The following is a 27,735-nucleotide window of genomic DNA, read 5'->3' on the forward strand; positions in this document are numbered from 1 at the left end:
AGAGAGGGAAAGCAAGGGCTACTTGAAGTTAGAGAAGTCAATGTGCATACCGCTGGGGTGTGAGCTGCCCAAGTGAAATATGAGGTGCTGTTCCTCCAATTTGCCCTGGGCCTCACTCTGACAGTGGAGGAGGCCCAGGACAGAAAGGTCAGTGTGGGAATGGGAGGGGGGAGTTGAAGTGCTGAGCAACCGGGAGATCAGGTAGGTTAAGGCGGACTGAACGGAGGTGTTCAGCGAGACGATCGCCGAGCCTGCGCTTGGTCTCGCCGACGTACAGGAGTCCACACACCTGGAACAGCTGATACAGTAGATGAGGTTGGAGGAGGTGCAAGTGAACCTCTGCCTCACCTGGAAAGACTGTCGGGGGTCCTTGGATGGAGTCGAAGGGGGAGGTAGAGGGACAGGTGTTGCATCCTCTGCGGTTGCAGGGGAAGGTACCTGGGGATGGGGGATGGTTTGGGTGGGAAGGGCCGAGTTGACCAGGGAGTTGCGGAGGGAACGGTCTCTGCGGAAAGGCGGAGAGGGGTGGAGATGAGAAGATGTGGTTCGTGGTGGGATCCATTTGGAGGTGGTGAAGCGCCCTCTGGTGCATCATTGCAGTAGCAGCAGCTTTACCATAAAGTTCAAGTGAGTTTATTGTCATGTGTCCCTGTATAGGACAATGAAATTCTTGCTTTGCTTAAGCACACAGAAAATAGTAGGCATTTACTACAAAACAGATAAATGTGTCCATATACCATGATACCATAAAGGTTGAAGGAATAGACAATAGGAGCAGGAGTAGGCCATTCGGCCCTTCCAATGTGTTGGAACCAACAATAATTTGCTATCAAATGATAGAAATAATATATATATTGGACACAGACTTGTAAAGCTGCTAGTTTCCCTGGATTTAAATAGCACAGAAATTGACTACCAGAAGCTGGCATTATCTCAATGGGCCAAATGGCTTCTTGCTGAGTTGATTCTATCATTATAATCAGAGAATTACCTTGATGGGCCAAAGAGCCCCATGTTCTGTAGAAGGGGATCACAGTGGCATAGTTGGTTGAGCTGCTTCCTTATGCCCCTGTCCCACTTAGGAAACTTGAACGGAAACCTCTGGAGACTTTGCGCCCCACCCGAGGTTTCCGTGCGGTTCCCGGAGGTTTTTGTCAGTCTCCCTACCTGCTTCCACTACCTGCAACCTCCGGCAACCACCTGCAACCTCCGGGAACCGCACGGAAACCTTGGGTGGGGCGCAAAGTCTCCAGAGGTTTCCGTTCAGGTTTCCTAAGTGGGACAGGGGCATTACAGCAGCAGAGACCTGGGTTCGTTTCTGACCTGCTGCTGCTGTCTGTGTGGAGTTTGCACGTTCTAGCTGTGACCAGGCGTGTTTTTGGCTTCCACATCCCCACAGACGTGCCAGTATCCCCAGTTTCTTCCCCTCCGTTATCAGGCAATTGAACCATTCCATCACCAGAGCGGCACAGTGGCGCAGCGGTAGAGTTGCTGCCTCACAGCACCAGGGATCCGGGTTCGATCCTGACCGCAGGCGCTGTCGGGACAGAATCTCTACGTTCTCCTCATGACCTACGTGGGTTTTCTCTGGGTGCTCCGGTTTCTTCCCACTCTCCACAAAGATCTGTACATTAATCGGCTTGGGTAAAGATTGTGTATTGTCCCTAGTGTGTGTGTGTGTGTGTAGGATAGTGTTAGTATACGGGGTGATCGCTGGTCGGCGCGGACTTGGTGGGCCGAATGGCCTGTTTCCGCGCTGTATCTTTAACTTAAATTAAACCCGCCTCTCCCATCTGTTCAAGTGCACCACTTGGATTGCCAGCCATCAATTGACCTCTTCCTTGTCTCTTTCACTCGGTCCCAGGCTCATAAATTTGGTAGGATCTGGTAGGAAGCAGTATTAGGCCATTCGGACCATCAAGTCTGCTCCGCCATTCAATCATGGCTGATCCATCTCTCCCTCCTAAACCCATTCACTTGACTTCTCCCCAAAACCCCTGCCACCTTCCTCCGTCATTCCCAGGACAATGTCCTCACTCCCCGCTACTCCCCATTTACAAGGTGCCCCGCTACAGATCCAGTCCCCGAAATGAAACCAACACTGGTCGCAGGCAGACACAAAATGCTGGAGTAACTCAGAGGGTGAGGCAGCAGGAGAGAAGGAATGGGCGACGTTTCGGGTTGAGACCTAAGCATCTCTGGAGAGAAGGACCCGAAACGTCGCCCATTCCTTCTCTCCAAAGATGCTGCCTCACTCGCTGAGTTACTCCAGCATTTTGTGTTAAACCAGCATCTGCAGTTCTTTCTTACACACTTCCAACACCGATCGCCCCTTCCAAATGACTCGCTTCACCCCAGAAAGACCAGATTGAATCGAACTTGTCCACTGATCCGATCTGCCTCTCGGCGCCGAGACCCGGGTTCGATCCTGACCTCGGGTGCTGTCCGTACGGAGTTTCCACATACTGCTTGCGACCGCCTACGCGGGTGCTCCGGTTTCCTCCCCCACTCCAAAGACGTGCGGGTTTTGTAGGTTAACTAGGCCTCTGTAAATTGGCCTGAGTGCGGGGAGTGGATGAGAAAGTGGGATAACATAGAACTAGTGTGAACGGGTGATCGATAGTCGGCGTCTAGTGGGCTGAAGTTCTAATCACTTGAACCCCCCTTCCATTCCTGCACTGACCTTTCTGTCCTGGGCCTCCTCCACTGTCAGAATGAGGCCCAACGCAGAATGGAGGAACAACTCCTCATATTTTGCTTGGGCAGCTTACACCCCAACGCTGGTACAGGTGACAATAATAAATGGAACTTAAACTCAACTATGCAACTGCTTTGAATTTCAGCCGTACTTTCCTTCAATAAACTCCACCAAAAATGATTTAGACGGAGGAAGTGTGCAATGCACACACTGGTTAAATTCACTGCGGGTAAACGTGCACCATTTGCACACTTGGGATCTGGCATGTTGAGATTGTGTGCTGTACATGCGACTCTTGTAGGGTTGCCGACTATCCCTTATTAGCCGGTATATAAGGGACCGCCCTTGTCCCGTATTTGACTGCTACTACTCGGCTCGAGGGGGCTGTCGGGTCGGAGCGCCGCGTCCGGCCCCGCCTCACCCGTCCCCACGTAGTGCAGCCTATGCAGTGCTTCGCCCGTGGCCCCGTCGGTCAGCTGTCCGGCCTTCGAACCTTCGCTTACCGCCGACACCACCACCACCCCTCCTCCTTTTTTTTTTGTTGTGTCTATCTTCAGTGCATCTTCAGTGCATCTCACAGATCGAGTCATGGAATGATACAGTGTGGAAACAGGCCCTTCGGCCCAACTTGCCCACACCGACCAACATGTCCCAGCTGCACTAGTCCCACCTGCCCACGTTTGGCCCATTCCTTCTCTCCAGAGACCCCCCCCCCCCCCCGCCTGTCCCGCTGAGTTACTCCAGCATTTTGTGCCGATCTCCAATAAAGGATGTCGGGATTAACGATTCCAACCTGGACATTTTGGCCTTGTTTGATGATCTGCAGATTTGTCGGCCGATGGTGCCACTAACCTCTCGGAGAGGCCAGTGGGCGAGGGAGAGAGGGCGTGAAGTGCAGGCACGGTGCCACGCGTTAGTTTATACACTTAAAAAAAAAAAAGAAAAGTTCACCTTTTATTTTTGTTTCCAACATGCAGGAGGAGCTGCACACAAGGCATTTAATTAGAAAAGACACAGTGGGGTGGGGGGGTGGGGTGAGTGATATTTTGCACATCAGTACACGGTGTCACATCTGCACTCTGGCTACCAACTAGTCACAGCTTCCTCCGATACATACACAACAGTGGTCGTGGAGTACAGGCATCGACCCGGAGTACAGGCATCGTCGACAGTGCCCCCAAAGAGGGCGGGCGCGTCACATCGTTTTGCCACCTGGACCACGAAAGCTCAAAGCCCGAGGGGAGGGGGGGGAGGCCCTCAACGCAGTCGCTATTAGTACGGGCATCTGGGGTAACGGGGAGAAGGCAAGGGGAATGGGGTTGAGAGGGAAAGAGATAGATCACAGGCCACAGCCTCAGAATAAAAGGACATTTCCTTCAGAAAGGAGATGAGGAGGGATTTCTTTAGTCAGAGGGTGGTGAATCTGCGGGATTCTCTGCCACAGAAGGCTGCGGAGGCCAACTCAATGGGTATTTTTAAGGCCGAGATAGATAGGTTCTTGATTAGTACGGGTGTCAAGGGTTTATGGGGAGAAGGCAGGGGAATGGGGTTCGGAGGGAGGGAGATAGATCAGTCACGGTCGAATGGCGGAGTAGACTTGATGGGTCGAATTTGCCTAATTCTCCTCCTGCAACTTAAGTGCAGGGCAGGTTGTCTACTTTGCCACAGAGATTGGTGGGGGCCTGGAGCGCACTGCCAGGGTTGGTGGTGGAGGCAGATACGAGAGGGAGAGATAGATCAGCCATGATTGAATGGCGGAGTAGACTTGATGGGCCGAATGGCCTAATTCTGCTTCTAGAACCTGTGAGCTATACCGGGATGTCCTCGGGCTTATTTCCTCAGAGGAGTCCTTCTGATTCCTGGGAGCAGAGAGCGAGGCCTTAGCAAGGCGTGGACCTCCTGCGAGCCCATCAGGACCTAGTTATGAACATAAAGGGAAGGGCAACCCTGGCTTGTGGGAGCCATCCTTGTTGTGATAATACTTAAGCTCTTTCCCTTGAAGAGGATTGTTCCTTTCCCCAGTGAAGCCCAATGGTCAGACCGTCACCTTGAAGAGTAAGTCTCCCTGGTGTAGGTGAATGGTGGAGGGCTCCCATCTCAGTCGGAGTGTCGGACAGCAGGGAAACAGGCCACTCGGCCCAACTTGTCCATTCCCACCATGATGCCCCCTCTACACTAGTCCCACCTGCCCGCGTTTGGCCCACATCCCTCTAAACCTTTCCGGGCCATGAACTGTACCTGCCCGAGTGTCCTTGGAGCATCTCGGAGTCCATGATTGGGCCAACGGTGGACTGACCGATCTCCCCCTCTCTCCTCTCTCCGACTTCTGCGCCTCTCTTGTCCTGGGAGTGGATTGGGATAGCAGGACAAGGTAGAGGGAAGGAGTGGCTGTACAGAATGTGCGTGTTCGACCCTGCGACCCTGTGGGTTTCCTCCCACATCCCAAAAAGCTTGCAGGTTAATTGGCTTCGGTAAAATTGTAATTTGCCCCTAGTGTGTGTGTGTGTGTGTGTGTCAGATAGTGCTAGTGTACGGGGGGTGATCTCTGGTGGGCATGGACTCGATGAGCCGAAGGGCCTGTCTCCAGGCTGCAACTCTAACGTCTAAAGTGCAGGCAGTGAAACGTAGAACTAGTGTGAGCGGGCGATCGCTGGCCGACGAGGTCTCGGTGGGTTGGTGGGACTCTTTCACACTGTATCTCCAAACTAAACTAAAAATCTTGTGCTCTCAAGTCCCCACTGCCTCTTGGAGATGGGCTTTCCCGGTGAGCTGGTGGTGTCATTGGTCATTGTGTATGTTTGTGTAAGTGTGTGCATGTGTATATTTGCGTGTATGCGTGTGCACGTGTGTGCGGGTACTGTGCGCATGTGCGTGTTTGCATGTGTGTGACTTCCCTTCAGACAGACATCCCATGACGGATGCAACCACTATGATGGTGTGGACATCGAAGCAACCTCTGTCCTTCCAGGGCCGTCCCGCACTGGGACAGGTTGCGTCGGCAAGGGATGGAGCTGACTCTAATATCTAGGAAGTTTTGTGGAGGCTCGGTGCTCTCTGGGATGGCTCGGATGGGAAGGTGGGTGATAGGATCCAAGAAACTCCAAAAGGAAGGAACATGAGATCATGCGGTGAGAAAAATTACACTGCACTGCTGTTACCTCTGGTCACAGTTTGAGAATAAGGGGTCGGCCATATGAGATGAAGAAAAAAAATTCACCCAGAGAGTTGTGAATCTGTGGAATTCTCTGGCACAGAAGATAGTGGGGGCCAATTCACTGGATGCTTTCAAGAGAGAGTTGGATGTGACTCTTGGGGCTAACGGAACCAAGGGATATGGGGGAGAAAGCAGGAACAGGGGTACATAATCATCCACAATCTAAACTCTGGAGTTTAGAAGGATGAGAGGGAATCTTATTGAAACATATAAGATTGTTAAGGGTTTGGACACGCTAGAGGCAGGAAACATGTCCCCGATGTTGGGGGAGTCCAGAACCGGGGGCCACAGTTTAAGAATAAGGAGTAAGCCATTTAGAACGGAGACGAGGAAACACTTTTTCTCACAGAGAGTTGTGAGTCTGTGGAATTCTCTGCCTCAGAGGGCGATGGAGGCGGGTTCTCTGGATACTTTCAAGAGAGAGCTAGATAGGGCTCTTAAAGATAGTGGAGTCAGGGGACATGGGGAGAAGGCAGGAACGGGGTACTGATTGGGGATGATCAGCCGTGATCGCATTGAATGGCGGTGCTGGCTCGGAGGGCTGAATGGCCTACTCCTCCTGCGCCTATTTTCGATGTTTCTATCAAGGTGCGGGTGGAGGGTGGAGGGTGGAGAGTGGAGGGTGACGCTGCTGGTGATGTGAAACACCAGCCCTGTTTGCCTTGAATTGTGCAAAGCCTGCTGACTATCTGACGACAATATCCTCTCTCCGTCTCAGGCTGCTGAAAGGAATAAGGGTGGAACAAGTGACAGAGTCGCATTCTCCTTCGTTACAAGAATAGATAAGACTTCACTGACTGGGAAACAACAGACTGTGTTCTGCCTGCTATATAATATATGTATATATATTTACATAGATAAAGAGAGCAATATAAAGATCGATTTTTTTTTTTAACTTTAACTCCACAATATCAGTTACATGTCACACTTTTTAAAAATTTTCTTAACAGCAAAAGGGGGAAAAAAAATTTAAGACAAATATCTTTTTTTCTCCAAAAATCCTTCCAGAAAAAACTCGGACACATTTCGTGATTTTCTTTTTTTGTATTACTGAAAATGCAACTTAGGAAAGTTTCCAAAGCCATTCTGATACCTTGACCTCACAAATTATGGACTTACTTTCCCAGAAACGTTGGCTGGGCAAGGTATACGGTGTTTTGCTAGCGTCTTGGACTAAGAGTTCTTCTGATTATGCTTTGGTGCCTTCTTCTTTCGGTTGGACGACGTCGTTCGGCACAACTTCCTCCAGGCCTTCTGGACTCAAGCATTCCTTGCCGTTGCCTTCCTTCAATGGTAACTTCCTGGGAGAGGGGGAGGGGGAGGGGGGTGGGGGGAGAGAGAGAAAAGGGTGAGAAGAATCATGGGCCTGTGCCACTTGGCGATTTTTTTCGGCGACTGCCGGCGTCATATAGAAACATAGAAAAATAGGTGCAGGAGTAGGCCATTCGGCCCTTCGAGCCTGCACCGCCATTCAATATGATCATGGCTGATCATCCAACTCAGTATCCTGTACCTGCCTTCTCTCCATACCCCCTGATCCCTTTAGCCACAAGGGCCACATCGAACTCCCTCTTAAATATAGCCAATGAACTGGCCTCAACTACCTTCTGTGGCAGAGAATTCCAGAGATTCACCACTCTCTGTGTGAAAAATGTTTTTCTCATCTCGGTCCTAAAAGATTTCCCCCTTATCCTTAAACTGTGACCCCTTGTTCTGGACTTCCCCAACATCGGGAACAATCTTCCTGCATCTAGCCTGTCCAACCCCTTAAGAATTTTGGAAGTTTCTATAAGATCCCCCCTCAATCTTCTAAATTCTAGCGGGTACAAGCCGAGTCTATCCAGTCTTTCTTCATATGAAAGTCCTGACATCCCAGGAATCAGTCTGGTGAACCTTCTCTGTACCCACTCTAGGGAATCGCCAATATCAGTGTCGCCAAAAGATTTTGACCATTTCAAAATCCAGTGGCGATAAAAAGGATGTTGCGGCACTTGAAAAAACACCGGCACGTTATCGTACGCAGATGCCGAGATGTGCGTTCAGCTCCGGCTGAACAACTTCTAATCTGATGTGTGAACTCGATAAGAAGAAGAATAGGTTCTTGAGAAGTAAGAACGCCAAAGGTTACGGGGAGAAGGCGAGAGGATGAGCAGATACGGGTTTAAACCGAAGATAGACACAAAAAGCTGGAGTAACTCAGCAGGGACAGGCAGCATCTCTGGAGAGAAGGAATGGGTGACGTTTCGGGTCGAGACCCTTCTTCAGACTGGTTAGGGATTAGCGAATCGAGAGATATAGACGATGATGTAGAGAGAGATAAAGAACAACGAATGAAAGATATGCAAAAAAGTAACGATGACAAAGGGAACTGGTCACTGTTAGCCGTTTGTTGGGTGAAAACGTTCCTTTTGCAAGGAGATGAGGAGTAGTTTCTTTAGTCAGAGGGTGGTGAACCTGTGGAATTCATTGCCACAAACATCTGGAAGGCCAAGTCAGTGGATATTTTTAAGGTGGAGATTGATAGATTCTTGATTAGTACGGGTGTCAGGAGTTATGGGGAGAAGGCAGGAGAATGGGGTTGAGACGGGAAGATAGATCAGCCATGATTGAATGGCAAAGACGACTTGATGGGCCGAATGGACTCATTCTGCTCCTACCCCTTATGAATATGTGCGGGGCAGGTTACATTCACACAGAGAGTGGCGGGAGCCTGGAACACACAGCCAGAGGGTTGGTGGTGGAGGCAGATACGAGAGGGAAAGATAGATCAGCCAAGATTGAATGGCAGAATAGACTTAATGGACTGAATGGCCTAATTCTGCTCCATGAACCTATGCAATATACAGGCCTGCTCAAGGGCTTATCTCCTCAGGGGTGTCTTTCTGATTCCAGGAACCAGAGATACAATAGACAATAGGCAATAGGTGCAGGAGTAGGCCATTCGGCCCCTCGAGTCAGCACCGCCATTCAATGTGATCATGGCAGATCATCCCCAATCAGTACCCCGTTCCTGCCTTCTCCCATATCCCCTGACTCTGCTATTTTTAAGAGCCCTATCTAGCTCTCTCTTGAAAGTATCCAGAGAACCTGCCTCCACCGCCCTCTGAGGCAGAGAATTCCACAGACTCACCACTCTCTGTGAGAAAAAGTGTTTCCTTGTCTCCGTTCTAAATGGCTTACTCCTTATTCTTAAACTGTGGCCCCTGGTTCTGGACTCCCCCAACATCGGGAACATGTTTTAACAAGCCCTTAACATATTTTCCAAGCCCTTAACAATCTTTCAAAGCCCTTAAGAGCGAGACTTTAGCGAGACGACAGAGAGGTGGACCTCTTGTGAGCCCACAACCCGCCCGTCCGTCCCCGCCAGAGCTTCGTCGGTCGGCGTAACCGGGTGGGAGGGAGCCGCCGGAGACGTCGGGCACGAGGAGCGAGGGCCAGTTGGGTGGGTGACCCGGGCTAACGCCTCCAGCGCCTTCAAGGTCGGCTGCAGGCGGCTCCCCCAGGAAAACAAAGATGGCCGGACGTGGAGAGGAGAGGGACGTCGGGTTGGCGGGAACTGCTCCAGTACATCAGGCACGCGGGCGCGACCGGACTTTGTGGACTTTGAATAACGCCGCCAAAATTATGTGTAATATACGCAAAATAAATATCACCGTGCAGTTGCAATAAAACACTATTGACTATTAACCACTGACTACTGACTACTGATTACCGACTACTATTACTGATTACTGACTACTAACTATTGACTATTGAGTCATTGACCATTGACCCATTGACCATTGACCCATTGACCATTGACCCATTTACCATTGACCCATTGGTCATTGAGTCATTGGCTGTTGAACCATTGGCCATTGAGTCATTGAGCCATTTTCCCATTGATCATTGGCCATTGAGCCATTGGCCATTGAGCCATTGACCGTTGAACCATTGGCCATTGAGCATTGGTGATTGGAGGCGGCCATACTTACTCTGGCTCGGTGAGAGGCGTGGTCTCGTTTGGTTCGTTCGCCGAGCTCCCATCGTGGTTTGTGATTGGTTCATCTTCTGTCCTCATCTCCACTATCGGTTCCTTCGATCCGTCCTTCCTGGGGAGAGAGAGCGGAGAGCGCCGGTAGAGTCGTACAGCAGGGGAAACTGGACATTCGGCCCGACTTAGTTCAGTTTAGTGTCGAGATACAGCGCGGAAACAGGCCCTTCAGCCCACCGAGTCCGCGCCGGCCAGCGAACCCCGCACATTAACGCTGCCCTACGCACTCTAGGGACAGTTCACATTTACACCAAGCCAATCAACCTGCAAATCTGTACGTCTTTGGAGTGTGGGAGGAAACCGAAGACCTCGGAGAAAACCCTCGCTGGTCACGGGGAGAACGTACAAACTCCGCAAAGACAGCACCCGTAGTCGGGATCGAACCCGGGTCACTGGGCGCTGTGAGGCAGCAACTCTACCGCTGCGCCACCGTGCCGTTGTGCTGCTCCTATAGCTGCTGAGAGCATGGGGGGGGGTTGCCTAGCGAAGGAGGGCCGCCGGGAATGAAGGAGGGACCCGGAGGGAGGGGTGGGGGAGGGGAGGGGGCTGCCGAGAACGAGGCCTGTTCCCACGCTGTACCTCTAAAACGTAACTAAACTAAACCAAATGCAGGGTGGCACGGTGGTGGAGTTGCTGCCTTACAGCGCTTGTAGCGCCAGAGACCCGGGTTCGATCCCGACTACAGGCGCTGTCAGTGCGGAGTTCGTACGTTCCCCCTGTGACTTGCGTTGGTTTTCTCCGGGATCTTCGGATTCCTCCCACACTCCAAAGATGTACAGGTTTGTAGGTTAATTGGCTACAAACCTGTAGTGTTAAAAAATAAATTGTCCCTAGTGTGTGTAGGGTAGTGTTAAAGTGCGGGGATCGCTGGTCGGCGTGGACTCATAGAAACATAGAAAGTAGGTGCAGGCGTAAATAGTCAATTGTCCCTAGTGTGTGTAGGGTAGTGCTAATGTCGACGCGGACTCGGTGGGCCGAAGGGCCTGTTTCCGTGCTGTATCTCTAAACTAAACTAAAGTAAACTAAACCAAACCAAACTAAACTATTCAATCAAAAAAAAGCACCAAGTGTTGGAGTAATTCAGCCGGTCAGGAAGCATCTCTGGAGAACATGCATAGGTGGTTCTCGGGTGATCGCTGGTCGGCACGGACTCGGTGGGCCGAAGGGGCCTGTTTTCCCGCCGTTTTCTCCAAAACTAAAAACAGGCCGAGTCTTCTACTCACAAGTAGGCCGCTTTGCCTTCTTCCGCCTCCTTGACTTTGGTGCTGGAGCCGTTCTTCTTCCCGCACAGCCTGGTGGCGATGCACATCAGCACGCCGCACTGTTTGCTGAAGAAGCAGCTGATGTCGGTGATGACCAGGATCAGCAGCAGGGCGGCAACGGCGAGGCCCACCACCGCCCCCAACCCCAGGCTCCGGAACAGCGTGTCTGAGGGGGGAAACACACCGCAAACCATCAAAGGCACCCACAGCAACTCAACCATCCGGGCGCAGTCCACACACGAGAGAACTTTATTGATCCCAGGTGGGAAATTGATCTGCCAACAGTCATAAAAAACACAAAATACATGAATAATAATAATAATAATAATAATAATAATAATAATAATAATAATATATTTTATTGTCATTGCACAGAGGTACAACGAGATTTGGTACACAGCTTCCATCCGATGTAATAACTTAATTAGCTAAACATTTAGACACCCAGAGAAACAAGATTAAAAAAAAAAACAGTTAAAGTGACGAGCGGAAAGAATTGGAGATGTGCAGACTCGGGAGGGGAGTCAGTCTCAGTCTACCCCACGACTGAAGGGGGAGGAGTTGTACAGTTTGATAGCCACAGGGAAGAAGGATCTCCTGTGGCGTTCTGTGCTGCAGATGGCACAATGGGCTAAGTGTTCGGCTGGCAACCGGAAGGTAGCCGGTTCAAATCCCGCTTGGAGTGCATACTGTCGTTGTGTCCTTGGGCAAGACACTTCACCCACCTTTGCCTGTGTGTGAATGTGTGCGAGTGATTGGTGGTGGTCGGAGGGGCCGTAGGCGCAGATTGGCAGCCACGCTTCCGTCAGTCTGCCCCAGGGCAGCTGTGGCTACAGAAGTAGCTTACCACCACCGAGTGTGACTGAGGAGTGAATGAATAATGTGATGTAAAGCGCCTTGAGTATTAGAAAGGCGCTATATAAATCCCATCCATTATTATTATTACAGTTTGATAGCCACAGGGAAGAAGGATCTCCTGTGGCGTTCTGTGCTGCATCTTCATGTGGAACCAATCTGCTGCTGAAGGTGCTCCTCAGGTTGACCAGTGTGTGTCATGGAGGGGGTGAGCTGTATTGTCCAGGATGCGCCGCAGTTTGAGGAGCATCCTCCCCTCCAAGACCAACCTCCCGTGAATCCAACTCCAACTCCGCCCCCAGGACGGGTCCAGCCTTCCTGGTGAGCTTGTACTGATCTAACCTCGACCTCATTGGAGACCCTTGGACAATCTTTAATCTGACTTTACTGGACTTTATCTTGCGCTAAACCTTATTCCCTTTATCCTGTGTCTCTACACAGCGACCGACTCGGCTTGTACTCGCTAGAATTTAGAAGATTGAGGGGGGATCTTATAGACACCATATGTACACCATATCTTATTGAGGGGGGATCTTTATGTACACCATATGTACACCAGCAGCTATATGTACACCAAATTATTTACATTTATACACTAATCAAATATTTACAAAGCCATACAAAAAAGAGTGAAAAAAAGAAAAAAGAAAAGAAAAAACCCTCATATACTATACAGTATCTCTTGGTCATATATACAATCCATCACCCTATAATCACCCTTCCCAATACAATCAGTATAACAAATATCCCACTCACAATCACCTATCCTCATCCCAATATCCTTTTAAAAAAGTGGTTTTGTACATCTTTTTAAACTGAATTATGTTTGTGCTAAATAATAGTCAATAGATGCAGGAATAGGCCATTCGGCCCTTCGTGCCAGCACCGCTATTCAATGTGATCATGGCTGATCATCCCCAATCAGTACCCCGTTCTTGCCTTCTCCCCATATCCCCTGACTCCTCTATCTTTAGACAATGGACAATAGACAATAGGTGCAGGAGTAGGCTATTAGGCCATATGAAGAAAGACTGGATAGACTCGGCTTGTACTCGCTAGAATTTAGGAGGTTGAGGGGGGGATCTTATAGAAACGTACAAAATTCTTAAGGGGTTGGACAGGCTAGATGCAGGAAGATCATTCACGATGTTGGGGAAGTCCAGAACAAGGGGTCACAGTTTAAGGATAAGAGGGAAGTCTTTTAGGACCGAGATGAGAAAATCATTTTTTACACAGAGAGTGGTGAATCTGTGGAATTCTCTGCCACAGAAGGTAGTTAAGGCCAGTTAATTGACTATATTTAAGAGGGAATTAGATGTGGCCCTTGTGGCTAAAGGGATCAGGGGGTATGGAGAGAAGGCAGGGATGGGATACTGAGTTGGATGATCAGCCATGATCATATTGAATGGCGGTGCAGGCTCGAAGGGCCGAATGGCCTACTCCTGCACCTATTGTCTATGTTTCTCTGTTTCTAAGTAATCACGTATTGTATATCCAATAAATACATCAATTCTGAATAAGGGCCCCGACCCGAAATGTCCTCTGTTCATTCCTTCCGGAGATGCTGCCTGGCCTGCTGAGTTACTCAAGCGCCTTGAGCTTGTGCTATCATGTATATCTTAGTTCCTTCTCTTTGTAGTCTTTGACTGGATAGTGCAGGAGAAAAGATTTTCACCATACCTCGGTACACGTGACAATAAACTCAACTCAACAGGCAACACCTTTCAAAGACTGCCAGCATCATTGGCCCCGCTGGCAAAACAGAAAAGGCTGGATAACCCCAGCATTTTTAACCATATTTTCTTCACGTAACTGTTTCTCATAGATTCATAGGGCTGTACACAGGGTAAAAGCTCCTTCGGCCCAACTTGCCCACGCCGACCAAGATTCCCATCCTATTCCCAAGTTTTTCCAATCTTCTTTAGTCATCTTTTCCAATCTCCTTTAGTCAGAGGGTGGTGAATCTGTGGAATTCTTTGCCACTGAAGGCTGTGGAGGCCAAGTCAGTGGATATTTTTAAGGCAGATAGATTCTTGATTAGTACGGGTGTCAGGGGTTATGGGGAGAAGGCAGGAGAATGGGGTTAGGAGGATGGATAGATCAGCCATGATTGAATGGGCGGAGTAGACTCGATGGGCCGAATGGCGTAATTCTACTCCTATCCCTTATGACCTTCTGACTTTATGACCTTCTTCTCACCCCCCTACAATCAATCTAAACAGGGTTCGGGACCCGAAACGTCGCCTATCCATGTTCTCCAGCGATGCTGCCCCCAGCTTGGGACTGACCTGGAAGTGGCAACACAAATAGGTATGAAGATAGACACAAACTGCTGGAGTAACTCAGCGAGACAGGCAGCATCTCTGGAGAGAAGGAATGAGGTGATGTTTCGGGTTGAGACCCTTCTTGAGACTGAGAATTCGTGGGTGCCTGGAACGTGCTGTTGTGAGTGGTGGTGGAGGCATATACGATAGTGGCGTTTAAGAGGTGTAAGTTATGCTTGCCTTGACCGGTTACAGCATTGGGTACGAGAGTCAGGAAGTCATAATGCAGATTAAAAGGACTGTGATTAGGCCGCATTTGGAGTATTGCGTGCAGTTCCGTTTGCCCCATTACGGATGGCTTTGAGACGGTGCAGAAGGGGTCTACCACAATATTGTCTGTGTTAAAGCCCTGTCCCACAGTACGAGTTCATTCCAAGAGTTCTCCCCGAGTTTGCCATGATTCGAACTCGGAGATTTACGGTAATGGCCGCTCGTCGGTACTCGGGGCTCTCGTGGACATTTTTCAACATGTTGAAAAATCTTCACGAGTCTTCCCGTGCTTACCTGCCGTTAGCGAGTCTTCCCGAGTACGTGCCGTTAGCGTTACGAGCCGCGAAGAGACGTCCCCGAGCTCCGACGTACCCGCTACGTTCATTCTCCGTGCTTACCGCGAGTTTGAATTTTTAAACTCGGGAGAGCTCTTGGAATGAACTCGTACTGTGGGACAGGGCTATTAGAGTGTATTAACTATAAAAACATCTGAAGAAGGGCCCTGATCCAAAACATTCAAGAGATGCTGGCTGTCCCACCGAGTTACTCCAGCACTTTGTGTCTATCCTAGCTATAGGGAGAGGTCAGACCGACTTGGATTGTTTTCTCTGGAGCGTCGGAGCCTGAGGGGAGACCTGATAGAAGTACATTAAATTATGAGAGGCAAAGATAGGGTAGACAGTCAGAACCTTCTTCCCAGGATGGCAATGTGAAAGGCGACAGGGCATTCAGTGCATTCAGAAAGTATTCAGACCACTTCACTTTTTCCACATTTTACATTACAGCCTTATTTTAAAATGGATTCAATTCATTTTTTTAATCATCTATCTACACACAATCTGCACACAGTATGAAGAAATGAAAACAGGTGTTTAGAAATGTTTGCAAAGTGCAAAATAACCAAATAATTTCTTTTTAATTACTTTTCTAAACACCTGTTTTCGCTTTTTTAATATTTGATGATGAAAAAAAAGAATTTAATCCATTTTAGAATAAGGCTGTAACGTAACAAAATGTGGAAAAAGTGAAGGGGTCCGAATACTTTCTGAATGCACTGTAGCTTTAAGGTGAGAAGGGCAAAGTTCAAAGGTGAAAGTACAAAGGGCAATTTTTTTACACAGAGGGTGATGAGTACCTGGAACACGTTGCCTGGGGCGATGGTGGAGGCAGGTATGATAGTGGCCTTTAAGAGGCTTTTGGATAGACACATGGATATGCATGGAATGGAGGGATAATGCCCCTGTCCCACTTAGGAAACCTGAACGGAAACCTCTGGAGACTTTGCGCCCCACACAAGGTTTCCGTGCGGTTCCCGGAGGTTCCCGGAGGTTTTTGTCAGTCTCTCTACCTGCAACCTCCGGCAACCACCTGCAACCTCCGAGAACCGCACGGAAATCTTGGGTGGGGTGCAAAGTCTCCAGAGGTTTCCGTTCAGGTTTCCTAAGTGGGACAGGGGCATAAGGATTACGCGCAGGGAAATAGGAGTTGGTCTCGGCATCACGTTCGGCACGGACTTTGTGGGCCGAAGGGCCTGTACCTGCACTGAGAGAGGACACAAAATTCTGGAGTAACTCGGTGGGACAGGCAGCATCCCAGGAGAAAAAGAATAGGTGACGTTTTGGGTCGAGAACCTTCTTGAGACTGAGAGTGGTGGGTGCCTGGAACGCTGGAACGCGCTGCCAGGGGTGGTGGTGGAGGCAGATACGATAGTGGCGTTTAAGACGCTTTTACATTGGTTTGCAGGGAATGGATGGAGGGATATCGATCACATGCAGGCAGTGGAGTTTACTTTAACTTGGCATTGTGCTAAGGAATGAGTGGGTTAGCACAGGATGAGCGTTTGACAGCCTAGGGCCTGTACTCGCTGGAGTTTGGATGGTTGAGGGGGGACCTCATTGAAGCTGACTGAATAATGAAAGGCATAAATAGAGTGGATGCGGAGAGGATGTTTCCACTGGTGGGAGAGTCTAGGACCAGAGGTCAGAGCCTCAGAATTAAAGGGCGCTCTTTTAGACAGGAGGTGAGGAGGAACTTCTTTAGTCAGAGGGTCGTTAATCTGTGGATCTCATTGCCACAGAGGGCTGTGGAGGCCAAGGCAGTGGATATTTTAAATGTAGAGGTGGATAAATTCTTGATTACAACGGGTGTCAAGGGTTATGGGGAGAAGGTAGGAAAATTGGATTAGGAAGCAGAGATCAGCCATGATTGAATGGCTGGGAGGACTCGATGGGCTGAATGGCCTAATTCTACCCCTATAACCTGTGGACTTGTTTCGGGGAGAAGACTGGAGAATGGGGTTGAGATGAACGACTCGATGGGCCGCATGGCCCTAATTGTACTCCTACAACTTGTGAACTTGTGTTCGGCACGGACATTGTGGGCCGAAGGGCCTGCCCCGGTGCTGGACGGTTCCCTGTGGTCTACATCTCCTCTTGCCCATCCAACCTTACGTCGGCAGACTTGGCTGCTAGGCCAAGAGTCGAGAGGAACCTCCAGCCCCTGCCTGAAGCTGCTGGAGTATATAAGACAACTCATTGCAGTAGAAGGACCTAATATTCACAAACACATCGAATCAGATCAGAGTTCCCCCTTCAACACATTTGCTTCTCATTTGCATGGCTGATGGTGACTGAAAGTGAAAGAGAGAAAGTGATGGAATTTGATTCGGAATACATCAAAATGATACCCATTCAATTTATAACTCCGGATCCTCTGGGTATTAAATACATTTAAAAAGCCGACTAATTATAATTCCATCACTTCAAAAGAAAACTCAATTTAGCTTAAGACAAATGGCAAAGCACATGTTTGTAAAATTAATTGACAATGATTTTGTCAGAAATGAAGTACTTCCAACGCTTTAACTCATGAAATATTAATGACTGTTGACGCTACTCGCCAAGGCTGCCGTGCATGGCAGGGAATAGCAATGTGCAGAAGTTCTCCTTCCACCCGATCTGACGGGGGATATCTGGAGGGTAGGCGGGCTGTCGACAGCCTGCTCGTGCGGGAGAAAAATTGTGGGCGATCCGGGAGAATCTTTGGGCGGCAGCGGTATAGTTGCTGCCTCACAGCGCCGGAGACCCGGGTTTGATCCTAACCACGGGTGCATGTCTGTCCAGAGTTTGTACGTTCTCCCTGGGACCGCGTGGGTTTTCTCTGGGTGATCTGGTCTCCTCCCACGCTCCAAAGACGTGCAGGTTTGTAGGTTAATGGGCTTCGGTAAGTTGTAAAATTGTCCCTAGTGTCTGGGATGGTGCTAGTGTACGGGGTGATCGTTGGTCGGCGTGGACTCGGTGCGCCGAAAGGGCCTGTTCCTGCGCTTTGGAACGTGGGAGGAAACCGGAGCACCCGGGGAAAACACTTGCACTATCCTACGAACTAGCGCCCATTTACAGAAGCCAATAATATCTCTAGTCTGAAGTAAAATCTGAAAGATGTCCGGCCCTTGGATATGGAGCCAGACTTCAAGGGTGGGAGAAGGTTTCAGATGCTGAGAAGATCAGCAGAGTTGTCCTGAGGAGATGATCAATAAAGAGGTATTCCTCGGTCTTAATGGTACCACTAAGAAATTGTGAACCAAACACATACTGTAGATGCCACAGGCAAGAAGGCACATCAACAACTCGACCTCCTCAGATGACTGAGGAAGTTCAACGTGTGTCCAATAACTCTTACAAACTTCCACGGATGCTCTATGGAAAGCATGCTGTCGAGTTGCATCACAGATCGGTTTGGGAACAGCTCGGCCCAAGACTGCAAGAAGTCACAGTCTAAGAATAAAGAGGAGGCCATTTAAAACATAGATGAGAAAAAAAAAAAAAAATATCAATCAGAGTTGTGAATCTGTGGAATTCTCTGCCACAGAAGGCAGTGGAGGCCAATTCACTGGATGAATTTAAAAGAGAGTTAAGGCCCTGTCCCACTTACGTGTCCTTGGCACGCAAATTACGTGACCTCGTCGTCGCGTTGAGGCGCACGGGCATCGTGTAGCCGTGCGGAGCCGGTCCCACTGAGAAGCGCGGAGGGATATGGAGTTGTGCACGACATCGCGCGGGGCTCCGAAATTTTTGTAGCGAACAAAATCTTCGTGCGGCAATGGCCTATCGCGTAACTGACGGCCAAAGTGGGACAGGCCCAAGACCCTGGCGCGACGCAACGTCTCACCTTCAACAGCAGCAGAAGCGGGCAAACGATCGCCGAACTCGGCCTGGGGCTCACGGCCGTTGCCGATCCAGTCCGCCCCCACTTCTACTCCCAGAGGGGCCAAGAAAATTGGAGATAGACACAAAATGCAGGAGTAACTCAGCGGGACCGGCGGCAGGATCTCTGGAGAGAAGCAATGGGTGACGTTTCGGGTCAAGACCCTTCTTTCAGACTGAAGAAGCGTCTCGACCCGAAACTTCACCCATTCCTTCTCTCCAGAGATGCTGCAGAGGCTAGCGGAATCAAGGGATATGGGGAGAAGGCAGGTACAGGTTACTGTAAGTAAGTAAGTAAGTAAACTTTATTTATATAGCACATTTTAAGTCAACTTGCATTGACCCCAAAGTGCTTCACATAAATTGAATAATAAGTTCCATTGCAAACCATAGAAAAAGGTTTTTAAAAAAATGAATAAAAAAATGGACACAACATATTATAGAGTTCAACACAAACGTCCCCCCACAGCAGAATCAAAACATTTCCACTGTGGGGAAAGGCACCAGAAAGTTAAGTCCTCTTCCTCTGTGAAACACCCGAGGTCGGGGCCCATCTGTGGCCGTGCAGCCAGTCCGATGATTTTCAGGGCCCTCTTGCCGTAAAGATGGAACATCGGCGTCGGGTGAAACATTCCTCGGCGGCTTGGAAAATCTACTGATAGTGGATGATCAGCCATGATCACAGTGAATGGCGGTGCTGGCTCAAAGAGTCAAAAGGCCTCCTCCTGCACCTATTTTCTATGTTATGTTAAATTGCAGAGTTGTGGACGTAGCCCAGTCCATCAAATGGACAGACACTCTAGAATCTCTGGAACTCTCTGCAACAGAAGGTAATTGAGGCCAGTTCAATGGCTATATTTAAGAGAGAGTTAGATGTGGCCCTTGTGGCTAAAGGGATCAGGGGGTATGGAGAGAAGGCTGGTACGGAATACTGAGTTGGATGATCAGCCATGATCATATTGAATGGCGGTGCAGGCTCGAAGGGCCGAATGGCCTACTCCTGCACCTATTTTCTATGTATCTATGTATGTATCCCCACCATTGACTCCATCTACATTTCCCGCTGCCTCGGTAACGCAGCCAACATCATCAAAGACATATCCATCCTGTTTATTCCTTCTTCTCCCTGCTCCAGTCCGGCAGAAAGTACAGAAGCTTGAAAGCGCGCACCACCAGACTCAGGAACAGCTTCCTCCCCTCTGTCATCAGGCTTCCGAACGGTCCTTCCACAAGCTCGGGTGCTGTCCGATTCACCTCTACCCCATTGCGGACATTGGACTTGGTCTGTGGAACTGATGCGCCACGATGCTGAGAACTCTATCCTGCACTCTGTATCTTCCCCTTTGCTCTATCTATTGTATTTGGGTTTGACTTGATTGTGTTTATGAGTAGTATTATCTGATCTGATTGGATAACATGCAATTTAAACTGGAGACATTCCCTCTCTCCAGAGGTGCTGCCTGACTCGCCGAGTTACTCCAGCATTTTGTGTCGACCCCCCACTTAGTTTAGCTCCGCTAAGCTGCCAGCTTAGTTTAGTTTAGAGATACAGTGCGGAAACAGGCCTTTCGGCCCACCAGTTCTATCCTGCACACTCGATGCCCTTTTTAAGATTGACTTTAAATTCATAATGTATTCCATTTTATTTCATTGCCATAATTTTTACTTGCTTTTATTTCAATGGCATAGTCTTATTTCTTTTTATTTTAATGGCACTCATTTTCAAATTATTTTAAGCTCAATGGCATGCTTTGTAAAACGCCATTTGAAGTTTCATTTTAAACTTGTTAACATGTTTAAACAAAAAACTTTTTTCCTTTTCCCTAACTTTTAGTTGGAGCCTTGTGACTCTATAATATGGTACATTGGTCCATCTCAGTTCCATGATGTAGAGAGTTGTACATTATTACCTGTCCCCATCCCCTCCCTCTCTCTCCCCCTCCCCTCCTCTCCCATCCCCTTCCACTTGTATTTAAGGAAGGACATTCTTGCTATTGAGGGAGTGCAGCGTAGGTTCACGGGTTAATTCCCGGGATGGCGGGACCGTCATATCCGGAGAGAATGGAGCGGCTGGGCTTGTATACGCTGGAATTTAGAAGGATGAGAGGTGATCTTATTGAAACATATAAGATTATTAAGGGTTTGCACACGCTAGAGGCAGGAAACATGTTCCTGATGTTGGGGGAGTCCAGAACCAGGGGCCACAGTTTAAGAATCGGGATAAGCCATTTAGACTGGAGAGTTGTGAGTCTGTGGAATTCGCTGCCTCAGAGGGCGGCGGTGGCCGATTCTCTGGATACTTTCAAAAGAGAGCTAGAGAGGGTTCTTAAGGATAGCGGAGTCAGGGGATATGGGGAGAAGGCACGAACGGGATACTGAGTTGGATGATCAGCCATGATCACATTGAATGGCGGTGCTGGCTCGAAGGGCCGAATGGCCTACTCCTGCACCTTTTGTCTATTGTATCCCTCTCTCTGGCTTGACATTTCTCTTCTCTTCCTTTCCTTATCTCACACCCTTTTTGCCTCTTTTTCATCCCTGGCCTTTGTCCACCCATCTTCCCTTTGAACCCCCTCTATCCACCTATCACTCACCAAGCTTTGTCCCTTCCCACCCCGGTTTTCCGGCTTTCTCTCCCCCCTCCCCCACTATAATCAACCCGAAGGAGGCTCCCGACCCAAAATGTCGGCCATCCATCTCCTCCAGAGATGCCGCCAGCCCCGCTGAGTTACTCCAGCACTTTGTGTTTTTTTTTTGTAAACCAGCATCTGCAGTTCCTTGTTCCCTCCCCCCCCATTGTTTCTTGTTTATCACGTGACAGGAAGTGGAGACTTTAAAAGGAAGAGACATCTCATCCCCCTCATTGAGACTTCCATAGGGTTGACAGAAATATTGTGCTTGTTCGTGTGACGAAACTGTTATCGATGAAAGAAAACAGATAAATTACAGATTGCTTATTTTATTCAAAAATAATGAACATGGCTGTGATAATGCATGTGTGCAAGATAATTGTCCTGTGCATAAGTTAACAAATTAAGTGCTCACAGATGCCAACATAACAGCGATCGTCTCAGTTTCACCGCAATCAATTACACTTGCGATCTGATCCCTTATAAATTTGTGCATTAAACACCTCTGAAGCAAAGTCGGCCTCGGACATCGGCTATGGGAGCGGATCTGCCAGCTCCGGGCCAGGCTGGAGTACCAGAGCCCCGGCCGCAGGGGCCAAATTCCATCCGGCGCTCGGACGTGGAAGTCCCGATGAGGTTGAGATCGGTCGCCTCACCCAGCCTAGGGGCTACATTGTCGTGGGGGTGGGGGTGGGGGTGGGGGTGGGGGGGGAAGGATTTCAAGTGCCCTCTCGGAATTTTGTCCAGATTAAAGGAAGTGCCGGACAACCACTTGCTAGAAAATCTGTGATGGACTAGAACATAGAAGTAGAAGGATCGGACTTGGAGCTGTAGAGTGGGCATTAGGTTAGATTGGCACGATGGCTAACACAAGACCGATGGGCCGAAGGGCCTGTTCCTGTGCTGTACTGTACTGTACTGTTTTACGTTCTACGTTCTAAGAGGGAGTCGCTTTAGTGCTGATCACATCATCTCATCGATGATGATAACCCGTACCTGCCTTCTCCCCATCTCTACCTTTAGTAAGGAGATGGGGAGGAATTTCTTTAGCCAGAGGGTGGTGAATCTGTGGAATTCATTGCCACTGACGGCTGTGGAGGGCAAGTCAGTGGATATTTTTAAGGCGGAGGTTGACAGATTCTTGATTAGTACGGGTATGAGCGGTTATGGGGCGAAGGCAGGAGGATGGGGTTGAGAGGGTTGAGACAGATTAGCCTAGATTGAATGGCGGAGTAGACTTGATGGGCTGAATGGCCTAATTTTGCTCCTAGAACTTATGGACTTATGAGTCGGTTGCGGACTTTAGGACCGTCTCAGGGGGCTGGGAATGAGTGTCAGTGGTAACTACTTGGAATCTAGTGGATGGACTCGCACAGCGAGCTGGTCAGAAGGCGGTGAGAGGCAGCGGGCGAGGGAGGGAGGTTGTTCGTGGTGCGAATTCTCAGGGCCATACCACGACGGCACGGTGGCGCAGCGGTAGAGTTGCTGCCTTGCAGCGCCAGGGACCCGGGTTCGCTCCAGTCTACGGGTGCTGTCTGTACGGAGTTCGCACGCTCGCGTGGGATTTCTCCGCGATCTATGGTTTCCTCCCACGCTCCAAAGACGTACAGGCTTGTAGGTTAGTTGGCATGGTGGGTATGTGTAAATTGTCCCTAGTGTTAGTGTGCGGGGGCCGCTGGTCGGCAGCGGACTCGGTGGGCCGAAGGGCCTGTTTCCGCGCCGTTTCTCTCAACTAAACTAAAGTAAACTCAACCCGATGAAGCCAATGGAAGAGACAAAGGTGAGATGGACGACCAACGGATGGCGTGATGGCTGCAGTCCACACGTATCTTCGGTGGCGTTGATAGAATGGTTGACCGGGAGGGGGGAGGGGGAGAGGAGGAGGGGGATGTGGGGGGGGATGAGTGTGACGAAGGGGGCGGGAGGGGTGGAGGTTGGTGCGTGAGGGGAGGGGGAAGTGAGGGAATGGGGAGAGGGTGGAGGGGTTCAGGTGGAATGTGGTAGCGTGGGGGGGGGGGGGGAGTGGGTATTAGGGAGAAGGTTTTGGGTAGGGGTGAGATGAGGAGGGAATCGTGGTGTGGTGTGTGGGGGGGGGGCATTGGGTGTGGAGGGAGGGGGTATGTGGTGTGGGGGAGAGGAGAGTGGGCGGGGGGTGAGCATGGGGGGATAAAGGGTTGAGGGTAGCAGGGGGGGATGGAGGGGTGGGGAGAGGGTAGGGGGCGAGAAGGGGGGAGGGGCAGGGGGGGCAGGGGAAGGTGAAGGATGTGCATTGGGGAGGGGGTGGAGGGGAGGGATGAAGGAGGGGGGTGGAGTGGGTGGGGGGGTTGAGGGGTGTGGGGGTTTGGGGGATGGGAGGGGTGTGGGGGAGGGGTGTGGTGGAGGGGTGGGGGTGCAGGGACGGGGAAGGGAGGGGAATGGAGGGGTGTGGGGAGGGAAGGGGTGGGAGTGGGTGGAGGAGGGGTGTGGGGAGGGGGGTGGTAGGAGGAGTGTCGATTGGGGAGGAGGGGTGAGTGGGGGGGTGTGTGAAACGGGGGTGGGGAGGGTGTCGATTGGGGAGGAGGCGGGTGATTTTTGGGAAGAGGGGGGTAGAGACGATGCAGGGTGTGGAGGGTGAGAGGGGTGGAAAGATTGTGTGTGTGTGTGTGTGGGGGGGGGAGGGGTGAGAGGATAGGGGTGGAGGGAGGGTGTGAGGTAGTCGGTGAGATGGGTGACAAGCACAGAGGTGGGACATGTCGGGAAGGGAGGAAGAGAAAGAAATGAAGACAGATTAATCATGGTTCGGTTCGGTTCGTCAACAATGATAGATCAACACATACACAGTCTAACACTAACGCAGTGGTGTGCGTGGAGCCAGTGCGATGGGACCGTTGCTGGTGGCGTCATTGGTGCTGTTTGACGTGACTCCACCAGAAACTGCATGAAAGGGCAGCACGGAGGCGCAGCTGTAGAGTTTTGTTTAAGAAGGAACTGCAGATGCTGGAAAATCGAAAATGCTGGAGAAACTCAGCGGGTGCGGCAGCATCTATGGAGCGATGGAAATAGGCAACGTTTCGTCCCGAAACGTTGCCTATTTCCTTCGCTCCATAGAAGATGCTGCTGTACCCGCAGCGGTAGAGTTGCTGCCTTCCATCGCTTGCAGCACCAGAGACCCGGGTTCGATCCCGGCTCGGGGGGCATGTCTGCACCCTCTTCCCCCGCGACCTGCGTGGGTTTTCTCCGACATCTTCGCTTTCCTCCCACACTCGGTTCGTCGGTCAATTGCCCCGGTATAAATGTAAATTGTCCCCCGTGCGTGTAGGGCAGCGTTAGTGTGCGGGGATCGCTTGACTCGGTGGGCCAAAGGGCCTCTTTTCCTGGAGGCTGCAGCGAATCGTCCGATCAGCAGAAAAGATTATTGGCTGCAACCTTCCCTCCATTGATGAACTGTACACTGCAAGGGCCAGGAAGCGAGCGGGCAAGATCATCTCTGACCCCTCTCACCCTGGCCACAAACTCTTTGAATCACTTCCCTCTGGAAGGCGACTCCGGACTGTCAAAGCTGCCACAGCCAGACATAAAAACAGTTTTTATCCACGAGTAGTTGCTCTACTCAACAGCCAAAAATCTGTAGCCTCCCTTTGATCTGGTATTTTGTTGGTTCACATGCTTGATCAATGGTGTTTTATCATTAATGTTTTATTATTATTAATGTTTAGTGTTTTCTGAGTCATTCGTAACTGTCACTGTCTGTCATGTTGTTACTTGTGGGCGGAGCACCAAGGCAAATTCCTTGTATGTGAATACTTGGCCAATAAACTTACTTACTTACTTACTTTTCCACGCTGCATCTGTCAACTAAACTGCTTTGGCCGCAATGCTCGGACATTTGGCAGAAGCCGATTGTTGCTTGCGTGAGAGGAGCAGCAAGGACCCAAGTCACTCACTACCACCGACCAGCTGCTGATCCAATGTTTCCTGAAGTCCAAACTGAGCAAATGATTTCCCTGGCCCCTGCCTTCGCGATGTGTTTGCGTGTGTGTGTGTGTGTGTGTGCGCGCGCGCGCGCGTGTGTGTGTGTGTGCTAGTGCGTGTGTGTGTGTGTGTGCGCGTGTGTGTGCTAGTGCATGTGTGTGTGTGTGTGCGCGGTTCGGTCGATCCAGCTCGCGGTTTCAACGCGGATGGGTCGATCCAGCTCAAGGTTTTTCAGCAGAGTGCCCTCGAGCTGGAAGGTCGAAGACACTCTTTTTAACTCACGGATTAGGTCACCGCAGTGGGACAGGCCCTTGAGCGGAGGTGTTCTGCGAAACGTGCCTGAGCCGGTCGTTTCGATCGTTTCACTCAACACCTCCACTCAGTCCGCTTTATCCAACCTGATCTCCCGGTGGCTCAGCACTTCAACTCCCCCTCCCATTCCCAATCTGACCTTTCTGTCCTGGGCCTCCTCCATTGTCAGAGTGAGGCCCAGCGCAAATTGGAGGAGCAGCACCTCATATTTCGTTTGGGTGGTTTACACCCCAGCGGTATGAACATTGACTTCTCTAACTTCAAGTAGCCCTTGCTTTCCCTCTCTCTCCATCCCCTCCCCCTTCCAACTTCTCCCACCAGTCTTACAGTCTCCGACCACATTCTCTCTCTGTCCTGCCCACTCCTCTGACATCAGCCTGAGGAAGGGTCTCGACCTGAAAAGTCACCCATTCCTTCTCTCCAGAGATGCTGCCCATCCCGCTGAGATACTCCAGCTTTTTGTGTCGACCTGGGAAGAGACTGTACCTGAATAGACAATAGACAATAGGTGCAGGAGTAGGCCATTCGGCCCTTCGAGCCAGCATCGCCATTCAATGTGATCATGGCTGATCATCCCCAATCAGTACCCCGTTCCTGCCTTCTCCCCATATCCCCTGACTCCGCTATCTTTAAGAGCCCTAATCTAGCTCTCTCATGAAAGTATCCAGAGAACCGGCCTCCACTGCCCTCTGATCTGTCCCTGTAAGGCAACAACTCTACCTCTGTGCGACCACCGTGCCGCCCGCTTCATTGAAAGAAAAGATTTGGGAAGATGAGACCCTGAATAAACTGATGCTGTTGGCCAATACCAAGCCCGTGGCCCATGCAGAACACGCAATGGTTTAAAATAAAATGCAGGAAAACAATATTTTTTTTCTCCTCTCTATTATTTTCTTGCCGATGCTTTGAACTTGTTCAAAACAGACAGGAGTGCGTGACCCTGCCCAAGGACTTGGCTTTCAGTTTGTATTAGCTTGGACGGCAAGAATACTGATTTGTTATATCCATGAATACATTCAGTTGTGTAGGAAGGAACTGCAGATGCTGGTCCACACCGAAGACAGACACAAAATGCTGGAGTAACTCAGCGGGACAGGCGGTATCTCCGGTTCGTCCATCCTCCCGCAACCCGCAGAGCGGTCCTGAGCTACTATCTACCTCGTTGGCGACCCTGGGACTATCCTGGATCAGACTTCGCTGGCTTTACCTTGCACTAACCTGATCATGTATCTTGTACACTGTCAATGGCTCGATTGTCTTTCTCCTGACTGGATAGCATGTAACATAACAAGCTTTTCACTGTACCTCGATGACAATAAACTAAACTGGAATTGTGAGGGGTAGGAAGGAACTGCAGGTGCTGGTTTACACCGAAGATGAAACACAAAATGCTGACTGGATAGAAACATAGAAACCTAGGAAATAGGTGCAGGAGTAGGCCATTCGGCCCTTCGAGCCTGCACCGCCATTCAATATGATCATGGCTGATCATCCAACTCCGTATCCTGTACCTGCCTTCTCTCCATACCCCCTGATACCTTTAGCCACAAGGGCCACATCTAACTCCCTCTTAAATATAGCCAACGAACTGGCCTCTACTACCTTCTGTGGCAGAGAATTCCAGAGATTCACCACTCTCTGTGTGAAAAATGTTATTCTCATCTCGGTCCTAAAAGACTTCCCCCTTATCCTTAAACTGTGACCCCTTGTTCTGGACTTCCCCAACATCGGGAACAATCTTCCTGCATCTAGCCTGTCCAACCCCTTAAGAATTTTGTACTTTTCTATATTCCATGGAGCGCAGGAGGATGAGGGGTGATCTTATACAGGTGTACAAAATCATGAGAGGAATAGATCGGGTAGATGCACAGATTCTCTTGCCCAAGTTTCTATAAGATCCCCCCTCAATCTTCTAAATTCTAGCGAGTACAAGCCGAGTCTATCCAGCAGACAGCACCGAACAAAAAGCTTTTCACTGTACCTCGGTACACGTGACAATTAACTAAACTAAACTCCAGAGATGCTGAGTTACTCCAGCACTTGG

General features: G+C 50.0%; 1 protein-coding gene across 1 annotated transcript in view; it reads right to left on the reverse strand.

Annotated features, from left to right (window-relative positions):
* Window positions 1–6,788: 6,788 nt before the first annotated feature.
* ncam2 (neural cell adhesion molecule 2) overlaps window positions 6,789–27,735 on the reverse strand; it is a 110,434-nt gene continuing 89,487 nt past the window's right edge. The window contains exons 8-10 of the mRNA XM_033032404.1: window positions 11,169–11,373; window positions 9,887–10,003; window positions 6,789–7,213 (exon numbers count right to left, since the gene is read on the reverse strand). Coding sequence (XP_032888295.1) covers window positions 7,102–7,213; window positions 9,887–10,003; window positions 11,169–11,373 — 434 coding nt within the window. The 3' untranslated portion in view covers window positions 6,789–7,101. The remainder of the gene's footprint in view (window positions 7,214–9,886; window positions 10,004–11,168; window positions 11,374–27,735) is intronic.

The sequence above is a fragment of the Amblyraja radiata genome, chromosome 14 (assembly GCF_010909765.2).
Source record: "Amblyraja radiata isolate CabotCenter1 chromosome 14, sAmbRad1.1.pri, whole genome shotgun sequence".
Classification (NCBI taxonomy): domain Eukaryota; kingdom Metazoa; phylum Chordata; class Chondrichthyes; order Rajiformes; family Rajidae; genus Amblyraja; species Amblyraja radiata.